The sequence below is a fragment of the Leuciscus leuciscus genome (genome assembly GCF_965113295.1).
Source record: "Leuciscus leuciscus genome assembly, chromosome: 22".
Lineage (NCBI taxonomy): Eukaryota > Metazoa > Chordata > Actinopteri > Cypriniformes > Leuciscidae > Leuciscus > Leuciscus leuciscus.
In genome coordinates this window covers 25646769-25665178 of record NC_138746.1, presented here as the reverse complement: position 1 = coordinate 25665178, position 18410 = coordinate 25646769, and the positions used below count along the sequence as shown (strand labels likewise).

Here is an 18410-nt window from a genome sequence, read left to right as displayed (position 1 = left end):
AGTCCCAGTGAAGGGACTACTAGTAGTTAGCCTATACTTTAACTATATAGCCTAAATAATCAGGATAAAAATAAAAGATTATTATGTGAATAAAAGTTTGATTGATTGCAATAAGAATCGCGAGAAAAGCTTTAGATCAGGCATAATACTGGGGGTCCTATGCTGGGACTCATCACTTCAGTGGAGGACTCAACCGGACTCAACACCCTCAACACTTCACCACACCGGCATTTTATTTCCTCGGGAACTGCATCTCCCATGATGCAAAGTGAGTGCGCTGTCACAATACATGTCTGACGTCAGTAGCCGGAGTTCCGCGTGTTCGGAACTGTAGTCAATATCGGACGTTTATGTGTAATATGATGGAAAGTCGAGGAATTTTATCGATTATATTCGACTTGGATAACACGCTGGTCGATACAGCTGGAGCAGGACGAATTGCCATTCAGAAGGTAAATGCATGAATATGAAGAATGCTCAAACTGACGCTGTTAAGGAAAAGCTGACAATACTTCTGGTACTGTCTGTCTATGTTTTTGACACATAGCCTACATATGCTTTGACGTACTCTGAAGTATACAGTGGTTGAATTGACATGGGGTTCCCCACCATAAGATTTTTGTTTTGGTGCAATTCTATACAAAATATAGGCTACAATATATTTATTTGATCGTATGCAATCTATTTATTAAAAGGCTTAAAGTCCCCCTGTTATTTTATACCTTAAAACTCATCTTTGATCATCACAATTACATAATTAAAAGTTTTTTCCTTAAAAAAAATAAAATAAAAAATATATATATATTCACGCCTTGAATGTAAATCTAAACCCTTGCCTCATTTACCCATTTTTATGAATATGATAATTAGTCCCGCCTCCACTCACTCACACCAGCTCAGAGATCCACTCCTTGACGATCACACATAGCTTGTGACGTCAGAAACACCCGCGATTTCAACTGTCTTTGATTCACTGCAGTTTTAAGGAGAAAATACTCAGCAATGGTGTTGACTATACATTTCCACATGGTTTGTATTAAATCATATTAAAAACTCCACATAGACATATTATAAACAACATTAAAACCTTGATTTTCACCACGGAGGGACTTTAAAGAACAGCTTTTTTTATTGATCAAGAATAAAAAATATAGGATACATTTTCAGTCCAGAAAATTCAGTCCAATGTTATAAGAGAGATCCCCCCAGCCCCCCTCAATTTGATCACTGATATACCGATATATACTACATAGCATATCAGTCGAAGTACCATTACAATGTTTTTTGGACACTTTGAGGGTGATGATAAAAATAATAACTTTATTTTCTATAGTGCCTCCAAACAAAGGAGCTTCTCAAAGCGCTTTACAAGGTAGAAATACAAGGAACAATACAAAATAAATCAACAATACTTCATAGGTGTGTTAAAACAACAAGAAATCAACTATGTTTACCACAATGAACAATCTGCCAACTTAATATTTTTCCAAATATGTTTTAAAAATTCTAAGAGACTGTTCTTCCTGAATTTCAACTGGAAGCTAAATCAAAACCTAGGAGCAAATATTGAAAAAGCTCTGTCACCCGTGGAACATTACCGTGTTTGATGGACAACCAAAAGACAATGCTGAGAAGAGTGAAGATTTCGGTTTGGGATATATGGTGTTAAAGCTAAGATAAATACACCGTAGCCAGACCGTGAAGTGTGAGCATAAGAACTTTAAAATCACCTCTAAATTTACCCGGTGGAATGTGCAATGATTTAAAAATGGGAGTAAAATGATCTCTAGTCTCCATAGGCTCTAACATGATTAACTAGGATTTGGTCCTAGTTAAAATTCTCACTGCAGAATTTCGAACATACTGTAGCTTATTTAGAGTATGCTTAGAAACTCTAGTACGAAACACATTACAGTAATGAATATGGGGAAAAAACAACAAATATATTTATTAGCTTTACTGCAACTGAAATAGATAGCATGGGCTATATTTTAGCATGGGCTATATTTAAGCAACAGCAGTTGCATATATGGTCTAATCAATTGATTAAAAAATAATAAACCCAGGTTGAAAAATACAGCTCAATGTGAACTGAATTTTTGTGTACTGAATCTGAATGATGTTCTAGCTGAACAGATGTTCAAATGATGTCTACATGTGGACCTAAAGATGGACTTTATTTTTCTATGATATTGTTCTCAAAAAATATTTGGACACTTACTCAACACTTAAGACTGTATGAAAGTCTTTTAATTAAAAAAACAAAATAAAAATCCAAATTGTACTGAAGGGGGTGGATTGGAATCCACTGCTGCTTCAATGTAAATGTAATGAGTGATTATAATCAAGGTATTAATCAATATTTTTCCTTCTAAATATCAAATGAGTTGAATGACTTCTCTGGGATTTTACTTTGTTATGTAAGTTACCAGTGTGATTACTGAAATGTTCTTTTCTTGTATTCTTTAATGTCTGTATTTGATATCTGAATGCAGTAACAGTTCTTGCTTATCTAGCCCGGCTTCCAGAAATGAAATAGGGACTTGTTTTGTGTTTGAGAAAGGTCTTCAACGTGTTAAAACATATAGGGGTCATTGAAGCCAATAGGTTAAGGGACCATTTCTTTGTTAAAGCCTTACTTTCCAGTTAGACTAAAGTGTAGCTCTCCTTGAGAGAAAAAAACGCATTATCTTGATGTTTTGAGAAGACTCTCCTGTTTATAGTTAGAGCCTGGCCAAATCCAACCTGGGAAAAGCTGTGTGTCAGTGTGTGTGTTAGTCTTCTTGGTTACAGGTTAAGGAACCATTGGCATTATTGGAGATTGACTGAGTTGTTGTTCTGGACAGGCTGGCGCCCAGCAATCCAAATCTGCGACCTGGAAGGTCACGACGTGCCTAACTTCAGCTGTCAGCTGCCTAATCGATGGAGATATGCTTCCGTCTATCTGTATATGTGTGGAAAATGACTATGTTTATCTATTTCTTAGCCAATCAGAAACTGCAACCTGAAACAAGGACGTAGCTTAGACCTTTAGGGTATAACTGCTGTGATCTTTGTAACTGTAAGTGGGGCGACCTACGAACTCCCTTGTGAGTCTTGAAGCTGACTTCTGCTGATGAAACTGCAAACTATCTTCAGGAAAACTTGTCTTCAGTTTATTATAATTCTGACTCTGTCTTCTTTCAAACATCTGGTCCTTGGGTCCTAAACTGTTACCCCCTAACAGTACTTTTATGATTTACGCTGTGTTCTTTATTTAGGTGTGTGAGCTGCTGAAGTCGACACTTGTGCAGGAAAGCCACATCAGAGACATCTGTGAGTGCTATTTACGAAAGCTTCATCATGAATCGTTCGACCCATTAGAAGGAAAAACAATAGATAGTGTGAGGATCCATCACTGGTATGAAGCCCTACAGGAGACACAGGGCACAGATCCGGATCCGGATCTGGCCTCCAGCTGCTACTACACATGGAAGAACACACGTTTACAGGCTCTGACTCTGTCTCCTGAGGTTCAATCTCTCCTGGAAGAACTGCGGAAAAAATACAAACTGCTTCTGCTCACCAACGGCGATACTCAGACGCAGTGGGAGAAGATCGAAGCCGTGAGATGTGAGGGTCTCTTCACTGTGGTGGTAGTCGGAGGAGATCATCCTGAGCAGAAACCGGCGCACTCCATCTTCACTCACTGCTTCAAGTCTGCGGGAGTTCTGCCACAGGACTGCATCATGGTGGGAGATTCTCTCAGTACTGACATCCAGGGAGGCGTTAATGCAGGAGTGCGAGCAACCGTATGGATAAACAGTGACTGTAAATCTCTCCCGCAGGGCTCTGTGACTCCAGACTACACTATACCTAGTGTACTGAATCTGAATGATGTTCTAGCTGAACTGATGTTGAAATGATGTCTACAAATGTAGATCTAAAGATGTACTTGAAAAATGTGATGACTCATGTCAGGTAAAAAGATTTTAAGGGATAGTTCACTCCAAAATTAAAATCCTGTCATCAATTACTCACTCTCATAAAATTCCAATCCCATAAGACTTTCATTCATCTTTGGAACACAAATTAAGATAATTTTTAATGAAGTCTGAGAGATGTCTGTCTCTCCATTGAAAGTCTATTCACCTAAAACTCTGACGTTTCAAAATGTTAATTAAGAGATTCATAAAAGAAAGCGGTTTTATCCAAGTCTTCTGAAGAGATATGACCGTTTTATATGATAAACAAATTTAATTTAGGCTTTATCAGCGAACATAAACAGAAGCTTAACTGTACTTGCTTGATGTCAGAATTTAGTATCGTATATATATTATGTTAAGTCTAACATGGCACACCTTTCTCTCTGTAACCTCACTGGACAATTTAAGTTGTGGAATAAATTAATCATGGGTGATGTATCGTCTTTAGGTATGTGTTCAGTAATCATGCGAGCGGATGGAGAAAGCACTGGTGATAAATCCGCCACTAGATGTTGTTCTGCCTCTCTAATTAGGGTTGGGTATTGTTTGAATTTTAGTGATTCCCCTTCCCTATTCTTATCGATTCCTAATTTCGATTCCAATAAGGTAAAAAAATAAAAAAAATAATTCACATTTATTTTTAGTCTTATTGCAAAACATTTAATTGTATGGAAAAACAACTAGCCTAACTAATATAATTTTCAAGTACACACTCAGTAATTAAAAACACACAAATAAATACAACTGAACTGAGATTCGATTGAACTAAAGTGTTTTAAGATTTTCAGGTACAAAAACTGTAATCAAATATCAAAATAACACTGCACTTTATAAATAAAATATACATATTCTCTTTATCTTTTGTTGTTTGATTAACATTATTATAGAGATGGCAGCAAGAATTTTAGGCTTCTATCACTTTAAGACCTGCAGGGATTTAATATACCGTTACGCGTTTTCTTTGTGAACCGTTTACATTATCTTAAGACGTAACCGCATGTGTTTACGAGATTATTTTGACATTTTTGTGTGTATTTGTCCGTTTAAGTGCAAAAAGACGCAGAAGAGAACTTTCAGTACTTTCAGTTCAGTATTGCGCACTATTCAGTATGAGAGGCGGCTTTCTTTGTGCGTGCTTTGGATGTGCGCTCAGCACAGAAAACAGAGAGCTAGTCTTCTTGCACTTGAATGGTTAAAAAAATAACTATGTGTGCACACGCTTTGGATGTATGTGCAGCACAGAAAACAGTGTGCGGATCTTCTTGCACTTGAATGGTTTAAAGTCATATTAAAATGCACACAAAGGAATCAATAAGAGGAATCTGAATTTTATAAGTATCCAATTCCTGACCTTAAAGGGATAGTTTACCCTAAAATTAAAATTATCCCCTCAAGACATCCTAGGTGTATATGACTATCTTCTTTCAGATGAACACAAAAAGAGTTATATTAAAAAAAATATCATTGCTCTTCCAAGCTTTATAGTAGTAGTGAATGGCTGTCCTGATTTTGAAGTCCAAAAAGTGCATCCATCCATTATAAAAGTAATCCATACGACTCCAGGGGGTTAATAAAGGCCTTCTGAAGAAAAGCAATGGGTTTTTATGAGAAAAAATATCTTTATTAAAACTTTATAAACTAAAATAACTATCTTCTGGCAGAAAACTAAGGGGGTTCTGATATTGGTGTTGGCGCCTTCCCATTCCCATACATTGTTCTAAGAGTAATGCAGATGTTCGCATTACTTGTGTCCTCGGTACATGGTCCAATATTAAATGTGCTTTTGTCTCAATATATGCCCCTAATGAAAACAATAGTGCTGTAGTAATGCTCTATCAACTGCTTGTTCGTATGATACCAAGTTTTAATGAGTATCTTGTGATGGGCGTTGACTTCAATGCTGTGCATTACGCAGTCGATAGGTCTCAAATATCTCACTGATTTAGCCTCTTCGAAGTTGTTTAATGATTTTATAAAACAGGTCAACGTGTGTGATATATGGCGATTGAGGAATGACAGTGCCAAAGACCACATTCTTTTCAGCTCGCCACAAATCCTATTCACGCATTCATTATATGCACATATCACCTGCTGTATCCCTTATATCAGCATTATCAATAAATGGGGATACATTACCTCTTCTTCTTTCAGACCACTCCCCAGAAACTTTATCTTTTCTCCCATTTTCTGTTCCCTCTGGGCATAAACATTGGAGATATAACACATCCTTACTTCATGATCAAGAATTTCTATCACAACTGCGTACCTCAACCATGTAGTTTAGTCTGCTTTACTAACAAATTACTCAGTTGTGATTTTTTTATTTATTTTTTACAAATTGGTCAAAAAGAGAGAATCAGTTTCAAACCCATAAGGTAATTAAAGCTTGCAAGACTTAAATCAGTGTAATTATTCAGAGACATTCATTGTAATAAATGGTACTTTAATGAAATAATTAAAATGTTACTAAATAGAATTATTAGTAATTACGAACAATTAATGGGGGTGGGTTGATGCTTCCTCAAAAGTACAAAAAATTGAGTAGAACCAAATGAACTCCAATTCATATGCATGACCTTGAAAAATGAATATAGTCCACATAAGTGCTAATTGGTATTGATATGAAAACAGTCCACATTGGTGCTAATTGCTATTGATACGGAAATGTTGCTGATGACCACTGATGCAGACGCATTTCATTATACAAATGAGACAAACACTCAAGCGAATAAAGCATGTTACCCTTTTTCTTCACATTATACTGTCAGGCACTTTATTTTCCACGTATGCAAAGAAACTGAATACAGTCCATTAATTTTACTTGACTTCTAATTTGACTTTAATGTTCATTGCTGCAAGCTCTGCTAAGAAATATCTGAACACATAAGGAACAGATACAGTCTCAATAGTGTCGCTCTTATTGCACAACAAGCAGAATGTTTTCCGATGCCGTGTAGTTGACCAATGAGGAGGTGGTTTTTCCAGAAGCGGCGACAGCAGGCTGCCGCAATCTATGCAAACTTGCGCCACGGAGCGATCTGAGCAGTTAAACAGCCGGTCGTGAAGCAGAAACGACGTCCCGTGAGCCAGCAAAGCATCCCGTTCCATCTCTCCGAACCGGATTCCTCCCTGCACGTTCCTCCCTCCCAGTGGCTGATTGGTCACTTTATCTCTCGCTCCCGTAGTTCTCACCTGGAACTTGTCAGAGACCATGTGACGCAAGCGCTGGTAGTAAACCACCCCGATGAAGATGTCTGCCTCGAGCTCCAAGCCGCTGATGCCGGAGTAGAGCCGCTCTGTTCCGTAGAAGTTGTATCCCGCGGCTTTCAGCATCTCGCCGAAGTGCTCCAACGCAGAGCTTTCCTCTGAGAACTTGAAGGGTGTGGCGTCGTGAGACAGGCCGTGGAGGGACGCAGATTTCCCAGCCATGCTCTCGATAAGCATCCCGATGGTCATTCTGGAGGGGAAGCCATGAGGGTTGAACAGGATGTCCGGGCTCATGCCGCTCTCGGTGAAGGGCATGTCCTCTGCGGGCCACAGGCGGCTCAGGATTCCTTTCTGACCGTGTCTGCTGGCGAACTTGTCACCAATGGTGGGGTTCCTGGGAATGCGGTTTGTGATGCAAATGTACTTGAAACGGCCAGTGCCGGTGTCATTGCTGCACACCTTGATATTGTCCACTATGCTGCTCTCCTGGTACCTGAGAAGAAACAGGTGTTCAGAAATCAATAATCAATGCTGCAGGGAAGATGTATTTTTGTAGGCCAAAACCCAGAAATTAGGTTAATATTTGAGTACTTCAGGTTCATTTGTCCTGAAGTCAATGGGTTTTTGATTAAATGCCTGAAATAAGGTCGGTGGTAAACACAAGATCAAGATATATAATATAATTAAAAGTTTGTAACATTTCCTCAGTAAAATTTGAGTAGATGTCAGTAAAGCAGTGTTAATCTTGTCAACAAGACAAAAATATTAGTTTTCCTGAAGAATAAACTAGAAAGTAGTTTTTTTTTGTGTGAATGTTTTTGTGTGACAGATTATTTTGTGAATGATGTTTTTTTTTTATGAATATGACCAACTTCAAGGGATATTTCACTGCTGGAAAGATGAATTTATTTAAATTGGGTCATTTATGTAGTAGAAATGTGAAATTATTTTAGAAGTTGGTGCCTTCTAGACTCAGAAAAGCCAGAAAATTTATTTTTGGCTCATGTAGATGAAAGACAACAACTCCCAGAATGCACTTGCTTCGCAGCCCTATGAGGCCACTCCCAAGCCACGCCTACCGGTTACAGAGGGCAGTATCGGAAGAAATGATACAAGTTGACTCCTATGGGCGGGTTGAAAACATGCGGAACTAGCTCCTACTGGCTGTAGTCTCTAGCCTCTGGGCAAAAAAGCCTCCAATGATGCAAAATGACGATTTTTACGTCATCTGAGGTTTTTTTCCAGACACACAATACAGAAATCTCTCGTCTCAGGGGGACATGAGGGAGGGAAGCATGGTCATTCGAATATACTACCGGGATTCTACTGAAACAAAGCTTAATGCTAATCGTTGAAGTATCCCTTTAAGCATTCCTCAATTGCAAATATAAAAATGTTTAAATAAATTTTTTTTTTTTGCACTTTGTCGACTAATAGTATTTCTGTCACAGAGAAGTGTTGTTATTGTTACACTTTTTTTAACCTTTTTTATTTTTTAGCAAAAAACTAACTGATATAAAATAATTAAGTTGAAGTACTAAATTACTAAAACTGAAATATAAATTACAGCTAATTAAATATAAATAAATATATATATATATATATATATACTAATAAAAATGACAAAAGCACATAATAAAATGACTAAAAACCAAAACATTTAAATGAAAACTGTAAAGTATAAATGCTATATTTAAAATATTAATAAATACTATAATAGTCATTAATTTTACTCTATTTCAGTGTTATTTTAATATTGTTTTTATGATGACTCCATTAAAAGGCAATTTTTTGACTAAAGCAAGTATCTAAAGTGATGTCTTACTTGAAAAAGACCACACGACTCTGGCCGGTATTGAGATTGATGTAGCTGTAGTAAGGGTCTCCATACTTCAGCACGGAGCCAATAAATGGCAATCCATCTGCATCCAGTTTGCCCAGTACTTCGGTGTCACCTGGCTTTACCCCAAACACGATGCTGTCTTCACCTTTGACCTTTTTGTTCAGATCTATGACATCGGTCTTATAAACAAAACCATGAGCGAAGCCACGCTCCCATGAGGACTTATTGACAATCTGGAGAAAGTTAAAAAGGATGAACAATATTAACAAATGCAAAAGAACGTTTCGGAATGTACTAATGGGAAACTATGCTTACCATAGCATCTTCCATATCGTAGCCAGAGTAAGAAATGACAGCCACTATTGCGTTTGTGCCAATAGGGTAATTGTCCATGTTGTAGTGGTCGTACATCGCGGGTCTGACCAGAGGACTCTGGGGGGTCTGCAGACGGTACAGTTTATTGTCGGATCGTTCCTGGTACGCATGCAGTGGGAAGCCCATGGTCTGTTTACCTAAGACAGGATGATGTCAAGCAAGTTGCAGCACATAGTTCATTTGTTTTATGATATTTGTAGACATGTTATGACAGAAAGTAGTTATTTAGATATAATCAATCAAAAACACAAAGGAAGTGAGGAAGTCTTACTCATCTGGCACTGGTACATGTTTCTGGGGCTCTGGTTGTGATCAGAGTACGGGATGAATTCTGCAACCACGCTCAACATGCTGTGAGGAAACAGCTCTTGATGTGTGGTCACCCCCTCCTCTAACTCTTCCTCAAAGATGCCCACATTCAGGTACGCCTGAAAACAGTAATGAGTGATGAACACTGCCAGACCGCTTTGGTTCCAGAAGTATTTTTCCCAAGGGGATTTTAAAAGAGTCTTTGTGAGAGTTATCAGCGAAAAAACAAACCGACCAGCTACGAGGTAAATCACAACATTACAAACGTTGATTTGAAGATAAAAAGTCATTCAAAATTGGACAAAAAGACAAAGGTGAAAGACTGTGTTCTTAACTGCTTTAGTGAGGGAAAGAACTACAACGACCCTTTACAATGCGAGTAAATCACTTGCATAGGCGACCAAATTTCATGCTAGATGACAAAAAAATTTCTTCAATTAGCCAATGGCTAGTAAATTGCACGATTTCAGTCATCTATGTTTGAGTTAGAGGCAAAAAATAAGTTTAACGCAGATATAATGTCATTGCCTGCTGAGCTTTACTTTGCTTGGTTGAGAGCGCCCTCTGTCGCTTTCTCTCACACTCACTGTGAGAGAAAGAAAGAGGCTTACACGTGAACAACTCACACGCTAGATCTAAATGCAGGTCTCGATATTAAGGACTGCCCGATGGCCAAGAGTTGACAGAACTGTCACTGTCCCGATTGGGCAAGTGCTGCATCATCATGAAAGTTTATCATTTGCACGTTTTTAAGCCTTGTCAATTTTCAACTTTGGCAATTCAAGCACAATTTTTTATTTATTTGGGGACATGCTAAATCAGAACAGGCTGAAGGTATGTGCCAAGTAAAAAAAAAAAAAAAAAAAAAAAACAGAAATGTTCAAAGGAAGTATATAGGACTTCTGCAAGCTTGTCAAGCCAACCAAATAGGTTTCCACTGATTATCAGTGGTACTTGAGTTTCAACAACTTTTCTACAACAACTTTCTCACCTGTTCAAAGGTGCCAATAAGCTCCTGTTTGCCCAGGCCAAGGTTTCGGACAGGCCGCACCATGCGACAGGGTGTGGTGAACAGATGGAGGCCTGGGTACAAACTGGCTTTACCCGTCTGAGGAACCAGAATAATCTCAGTCCAGGGTGGCACTTTTTTCTCTCTGAGGACCTGCAGATGACACAAATGTTCAAATTTATATGATAAAACCCTCAACATAACTTGATCAAGGATAAGAAAACTACATAAAGAAACTAAATCATTTCCCACCTTAAATCTGCGGAGAGACTCGACGACTGAGGGCGCCACTTCTTTTTCCACCCAGCCAATCATGGCCCCGTCCAGAATGACAGGATAACAGTCTGAATAAGGCTGACTGGGGCTACCGTCTACAGCAGTCACACCTGGTGATAGATAAAATAGTTTTAAGTGAATAGACAATTAATATCCTATTGAATTGGATATTCAATTCAATTCACTTCACATTTATTTGTTAATCGCTTTTCATAATACACATCATTTCAAAGCGGCTTTACAGTCAGCATTACAATTTAGAGTGATCTGTTATCAGAAGTGACTGTCTAAGTTATGCATTTCAGAAATGTCCATATACAAAAATCACAGTTAGCAAAACAATTATTAATTTAAACAATGTAATCATTTAAGGCAGAAACAATGAGCTCATTGAAGTAATGAATACTTGTTTGTTAACAAATGATATATATATATATATATATATATATATATATATATATATATATATAAAACAGTGTGTGTGTATATATGTATATCTATTTTTTTAACAACGATTCTTACAAAATAAGAAATAATTTACTGTAAAAAAAATAAGCATAATTTTATTTTGTAGTACTGTATTGTAACTAAAATTACAATACATTAAATATGGTCTTAATTTATTTATGTTCAGACTTTAAACCATAGAGATTTTAGTTTTTTTTGCAAAGTGCAGGGAGACCCTAAAGCTTCTCTTTTGTTGACAAAGTTTAGAAGTTCTTTGTGAAGATGGTTGGTACATGTGTTCCAAATTGCATGTTATGCATGACCAAAACTCAGAGCAGATGCAGATATTATTTTGTGCAGAGCAGCATTTACTGTGTACAGAGCCACTCTGAGACACTAAAAATACTGGATTATGAGCTGCTCGCTTGTAAAAACAGTGCTATGCTTCACTCTGAAACATGCAGCGCATTTAATTAAATCACAGTCTTTGCTAATTGATAATTGCACCAACTATATTGAGATTTTGGTTTTATTTCGACTAACCATGCAGCCCGCCAGCCCTAATTATAGACATTTTGCTAGAGCCAACTGATGATCTTGTTTAACAATGATAAGATGTTATTTACCCAGAGAGCAGAGCAGGGCAGGCAGGGTGGTTGTGGGATGCACCTGTGCCACAATCTCACATTGGGCTGTCAGGTGGTTCATGAGGCCGCACGGTTCTCCGTCAGGAGTGTGTACCGGACACAGGAAACCCCAAGACTCTGGCAGCAACTTCCGCACACTTGTGGTCCTCATCTTAGCGAAGGCGGCTCCTCTGTGCACGCAGCGAAAATGAGACAGGTAACGGATGTAGTTCAGCTTATCCGCCACGACACACAGTCCGGTGTTCTGCAACATGCCCAGACCTGGGGTTAAAAAGACAAATGTTATCTATTGATGCACATGGAAAGCCTGTGACCGCACATCAGTTCTGTGACTTCATTCTGTATTAATGTGGCAAGTTACAATACCAGTTTCATACCTGTCTTGGACTGGAGGTTTCCTGTGGCTAACATATACTCAAAGGCACTGGTGAGATCTGTAGCCATGTTGAAGATTTTGGTTAAACCATTTGTGGTCAGCTCTCCTAGTCTTTCACTTTTCTTTTCCAAGACCCTTTTAAATGACACCAGCCAGCCTGCCATTTTCTCCTAAGGAACAATCAGAACAACTTTGGGAATTATTATATACATTTTTGGTAATGTGCTGCATTTTGCACTTGCAGCTATACTGCTGTTTAAAAGTTTGGGGTTGGTAGTTTTTTTTTTTTTTGGGAGGGGGTGAAGGCTTTTATTCAGTAAAGGCCAAATTCACACCACATGACAGACGGCAATAGACACTGGTTTTGTCGGATCAGTTTGCTGGCATCTGTCGGAGCTTGTTTTCGCCGATTGAACATGCGGAGTCAGCGTTAGAATGTCACATTTATAAGGACATTTATAATGTTACAAAAGGTTTCTATTTGAAATAAATGCTGTTCTTTCAAACTTTCAACAAAGAATCCTGGAAAAAAATGCATCCGTTTCCACAAAAATATTACGCATCACAACTGTTTTTAACATTGATGATAATAAATGTTTCTTGAGCACCAAATCAGTGTATTAGACTGATTTCAGAAGGATCATGTGACACTGAAGACTGGAGTAATGGTGCTGAAAATTCAGCTTTGCCATTACATGAATAAAATACATTTTCAAAATAGTTATTTTAAATTGTAACAATATTTCTTGATCAAATAAATGAAGCCTTGAGCATAGTCAAAAGCATTTTAAAAAATCTCACCAACCCCAAACATTTGAATGGTAGCGTTTATGAAAGGAGCATTGACATGAGTGTGCAAGAAAGACATGTGAACAGATGATAAAGGTGATCTTACTTTCAAGAACATGAGGTAGAGCTGGCCTGGTGTGAGAACTTCCTGGAACATCAGACTGTCAGGGTTCTCCTCCATACACTCCTGTTTGGCAAAGCTGAAGAGCTTCCGTGTCATCATGCACAACACGTAGAACTTCTCCACATTTGACTTTAGGTGAATACACAGACATTCACTGCAAACAGAAGAATAACACTGTAAACATGCCACATTTGATGGAATTTGTTGATGTGTATAAATATTGAAATGCAATTATAATTTTTTGCCATATCATGCAGCTCTACTTCCAATAGATCTCACATTAAAAACACAGAAAAAATTGGTAAAAACTGATATTATTAAAGTCAAAAATATTATTTAACAATCACCCAGCCCATATACATCAACAAAACAGCAAAAAACAACAAAAAAACAGTGTAGGTTCTGTAAAACCTAGGACTTACTCTAACAGGAACTGAGCACACTGCTCGTGAGTGAACCACTCTGGGAGGTCGAGTTTGACCCGGAAACGCTCGCCCAGGTAACTGAGCACCTTGGCTTTCGTTGTGCAGCCCTGGTCCATAACCATACGCAGAATTTCTGAGATACAGCTCTTAAAGAAAGAGTTCTCCTCTCGACCTTTAATCAGCTCCTGGTAGATCTGGAAATCTGAGAAATCCACTAGAGCCTTTTGGGGAGAAAGAAAAGGCATTTGAAACATTAAATTCAAAAGTGATTATGCACCAGTCCCTACATATTACACCACTCTCTGGAAAATCTGACTCTGATTGGTCAGTCGAGTTGGTCAAATATGTTTGTATAATGACTTCTAAACCTTGTAAAGCAGCAGAACCACTATACTTTTTGTTCCAGTGACTGACATGTATATGCATGCGGATATGAAGAACAGAAACACAAGCTCATGCAAAGACAAGGGTTTTTTTTGTTGCAGCGTTTCAAAGTTTTGAACTGCAAATTTGTATCACGTAAAGAGTAGATGCGACCAACAGAAGATCGGTACATCATGGCGTACAAACTTCGTAGAACTGTGGAATAGATTCTTTTTGTTATTTTGCATTTTTGGAATTATTATCATTTAAATATGCTGCAGAGTGTGACGTCTTTATTTAAATATGACTTCTGTATGACCAGTAATGTTTTTTTTTTTTAAGGCACGTTTATAAAAGTTACTTAAATGCCCTAATTTACCTAAGGCCTTATCCTGGCTTAATCCAAGCCCTGTCAGTGAAATCGGGTCATATAATACTAAAATAAACATGGTAATAACTTAAGTAGGGCAATGTCAACTAGTCATTATCACAAAAGAAAGACCTTTTGGATGATTAAAAATAAAATAAAATAGAAACTATTTTCTTTTACCTTCAGCGCAAAGCCCAAGGGAAGAAAGAACAGCTCTTTCTGGTAAATGAAATTCACCATTACTGTTCCATTTTCCAGGTAGTGTAGATTCATATTAATGGCTGTGTGTTCATCCTTTACACAGTGCATTGAAATACCTGCACACAGTTAATACTGAAGTCAATCTGTGTATATAATAAATCCTATTTCAATTATTCATTCTGGACAAGATGCAGCACTCACCGTACTGAGTGTAGCCCTGTCCTCTGGTCTTAAACTTTGGTCTTGATATAGCGATGGGATAGTTCCTCCTCGGCATGATCAGAAGACGAATCACCTTCTCTATGCCATTCACCACAAAATAACCACCCATTTCCTACCGGTAAAACAAGACTAAGTGTTATTTTATCCAAAAGACAACAGTATGATGGTGGCGTTACATGCAGTTCTGTGACGTGTGATTTATACCTCAGCTTCTTCGTGATGCTCGATGAGTTCTTTGGGTGAGAGACCATGGAGGTTGCAGAGTTTCGATTTGACCATGATCGGCACCTGTCCCATAGACTGTTTGATGATTCCTTTGGGAACGCCATCAATAGACCAGCTCACGTCAGCCTGTGAAAACACAAAACACTGATTAGATTTCAGCAAATGAGGGTGAATGCAGATAATGTGATTAATATTCATAAATGCAGAAGCTCATCAATCCTTATGCATTTTATACTGTTATTAGTAGCATTAGTATTATTCTTATCAATATTATTGATTTTGTTTTCTAACAGAAACACTGACCAACAATGTCTCAAGCACCACACCCAGGCCTAAGTTCTGTTAAAATGACAAATATGCATTCATAATGGTTACCACATCTTAGTTCTAATAACTTATGTTCTATAATAAAAAAAATGCTTGATTGACTGATGTAAATAAGTACTTTCAGAACATATAAAATATGAATGTATCTTAATGTAAAAAGATGTGCCCTTTTACAAAGATAAGCTGTTTTGGTGGAATTATTCATATATATATATATATAGGCTAGTAAACCAACACATTACTAGCCAATGGTGATTCTATTGCCACGGTGTGCATAGAGGGTTGAATAATGACCCAAATGTCGAAACCACATACTCTCTCATGCGCACGCGTGTGAGAGAAACAGCTAAGCATTGCACATTCACAACAGTTTATGGTACCTCAAATACTCTGCACATCCATTGAGTTGAATTTAAATCGTGCGCTTGATGGAGAGCAAAATTCTCAAGCACTCAGTCAGTGTTCAAGGTGAGTGAAAATACATCTGTGCTAAACTTATACCGCACTTAGCGTCTAACTCAAACACTAACTAGGCGACATTATTTAGTCACCTAGCATGAAAATTTAGTCACATATGCGCATATTTACTCGCATTGTAGAGGGTTGATTCTTCAATTGTGGTGGCAAATGGTTCCCCTAATTTGCAAAAGTGAAAATAAACTATAAAAAACTAATAAATCATAAAATGTTTACATATTTATATTCTGTAGGGTGAAAACTATTTGCATATTTGAAAACTAATGCATATTTAATCGAGTTAAGGAGAAATCTGCATATTATTATATTGTGATTTAGATTTGTTATATTTTAAGAAAAACTTGTGTCCCTCAACTTCACAACCCAGACAGCAACAGTGTCGGCCCAGATCCGGCCCACATTTGGTACATGTGGATTCCACACATACCAGATGTGGGCCGACACTATGTTGCTGTCTGGGATCTTTGGTGTTGCAGAAATGAATAATACCCAAGAAAAGCGGGAAATGTATTTGGACTACTTTCTGTGTTGTAAAGGTCATTGCTTAAAAGAGTTCATGGTGAGTTGATTCTCTAATTCATTTTCATGAATTTTGCAACATTTCTGACAATTTTGTGTGTCACACTGATAACTAATATACACAGACAGGACAAATTAAAAGTATGGGTTACCATATTTGGCATTCATGTCACATCACAATATTTCTAAAATATCCCCAGACGTTGAAACCATCACGATGACAGCCTCCAAGTCTAGACTTGTGATAATTTGTCTGTGGTGTTACTGGATTTCATGGTAACACCACATGACTCCATAGTGACTCCACAGACAATATACAACCAGAAATGTTCTATTGTTATTCAAAATCATAGAATTTGATTTAGGACATTCATTATCATATAATTTTAGCACTCTTGCCAGGTATGGGAAAATGATAGACAGCATAGAGGGAATGACCATAGAATGACTTATAGTCGACTTTGTTGTAAGTCTATGGTGTAAATATTACATATGTGGTGTTATTTTAAAATGTATCTGCAATTTCTATTTCTATTCTATTTTTATATATTATGGGTGTATCGATACCCTCATGTCACGATCGATTCAAGATACTGATCATACTGAATGATATTAATGCGATACTCCAAGACATATGATAAAAGGTTAACAAAAAATTTACTGTTCATTAAAATGCTATATTTGATATTACATTGTGAGTGTAAATGAATAGGTTTGGACTTGATGTTGGTAACAAAATGCACAGGACAATGGTGACACCAGAATAAAAATATTCATGATTCTGAAGCTGAAAATACAGAATTATTTTAGACGAATATGCTTACACTCTGTCACTGACTAGATATATTTAAAATAATGTAGGCCACTTTTTACTGGTAACATAAGACATTTGGCATTATCAGGACCCACAAATATTCTCCCATTGTTGCATTATTCTACATTATATTCAACCTTATTTATATATTAGTTTAATGTACTAACGTTACTGACACTAAAACTCTGAAAACAAATGTTTCTATACTATACACATATGGTTGCATTATGATGTATTGTGACACGATATATTGTTATACACATATTAAATCCTCAGGCTTACCACTAGCTTCCCCCTGTATGTACAGCGCCTGCCTCTGCACTCGGCAGGGAACATCCGCAGATCTCGGCTGATTCCTCCTTTAGGAACCGCTGGCGTGTGAATGATGGCCTCCACAAAAGACAGGCTGACTCTGTTTCCCTTGTACAAGAACTCCAAAGGAGGAATGGCCTAAACACAAACATATTTTACCTGTATAGCCAGCACTTGCATGTTAGTGTCTACAGAGAATATGCATGAGCAAAGCATGTGTCTGCACCTCACCTCCACAACCCGACATAATCCATCAGTAACTGCCTGATCAAATGACTCAATGTGCGCCTTCACCAGCTCCTGCACGGGAACGTGCTGTTTGTCTTTCGGAACACCGAAATTCTCTGTCAAATTCTTTAAACTCGGTTCGGACTTTAGATTACACCACTTGGAGAGATCCATATTGCTGCGCACACACGTGTGTGTTTGTCAACGTGATTACGGCAGTAGAGCGCATAACTTCCTGCTACACAACTTCAAAATAAGAGTATTCTACCGATATGCTATTTTAACCTTTACAGTCTATGATTTTAACCCTCGGATCCTAATAAATCTCACGATTGCATTCATTTGTTTTCCCGCATTTGGACCATGATTTAGGATATTACTTATTGTGAATTCTCGATATCCTACATAATGCAATTCTTCCTTAAAATTAATTCCTTCTCTTTCAAATGCAGTACACACTATCAAACATCATGCCTGTGTTTTGTTTCCTTATGATGTGTAATGTGTTATTAAGAGTATTTTATAATAAATGGTTTAACCATAAATATGATATTATAAGT

General features: G+C 37.6%; 2 protein-coding genes across 3 annotated transcripts; one reads left to right on the top strand and one right to left on the bottom strand.

The window, feature by feature from the left end:
* Window positions 1-287: 287 nt before the first annotated feature.
* On the top strand, window positions 288-4822 carry nanp (N-acetylneuraminic acid phosphatase). The gene is made up of 2 exons (XM_082154321.1): window positions 288-452; window positions 3261-4822. Exons 1-2 carry the CDS (start codon window positions 351-353, stop codon window positions 3903-3905), a joined length of 747 nt encoding a protein of 248 aa, XP_082010447.1. The 5' UTR covers window positions 288-350; the 3' UTR covers window positions 3906-4822.
* Window positions 4823-6387: 1565 nt separating this feature from the next.
* polr1b (RNA polymerase I subunit B) lies at window positions 6388-18081 on the bottom strand. Of its 2 annotated transcripts, XM_082154320.1 has the most exons (15): window positions 17854-18080; window positions 17593-17760; window positions 15153-15299; window positions 14928-15060; window positions 14706-14842; window positions 13790-14013; window positions 13350-13521; window positions 12456-12624; window positions 12058-12339; window positions 10961-11094; window positions 10691-10861; window positions 9662-9818; window positions 9331-9527; window positions 8998-9248; window positions 6388-7665 (listed from the first exon to the last, which is right to left on the bottom strand). In XM_082154320.1, exons 1-15 carry the CDS (start codon window positions 18022-18024, stop codon window positions 6783-6785), a joined length of 3396 nt encoding a protein of 1131 aa, XP_082010446.1. In that variant the 5' UTR covers window positions 18025-18080; the 3' UTR covers window positions 6388-6782. The 2 variants fall into 2 exon arrangements, with proteins under 2 accessions (XP_082010446.1, XP_082010445.1); XM_082154319.1 differs by having other exon boundaries at window positions 10691-11094; window positions 17854-18081.
* Window positions 18082-18410: the final 329 nt, after the last annotated feature.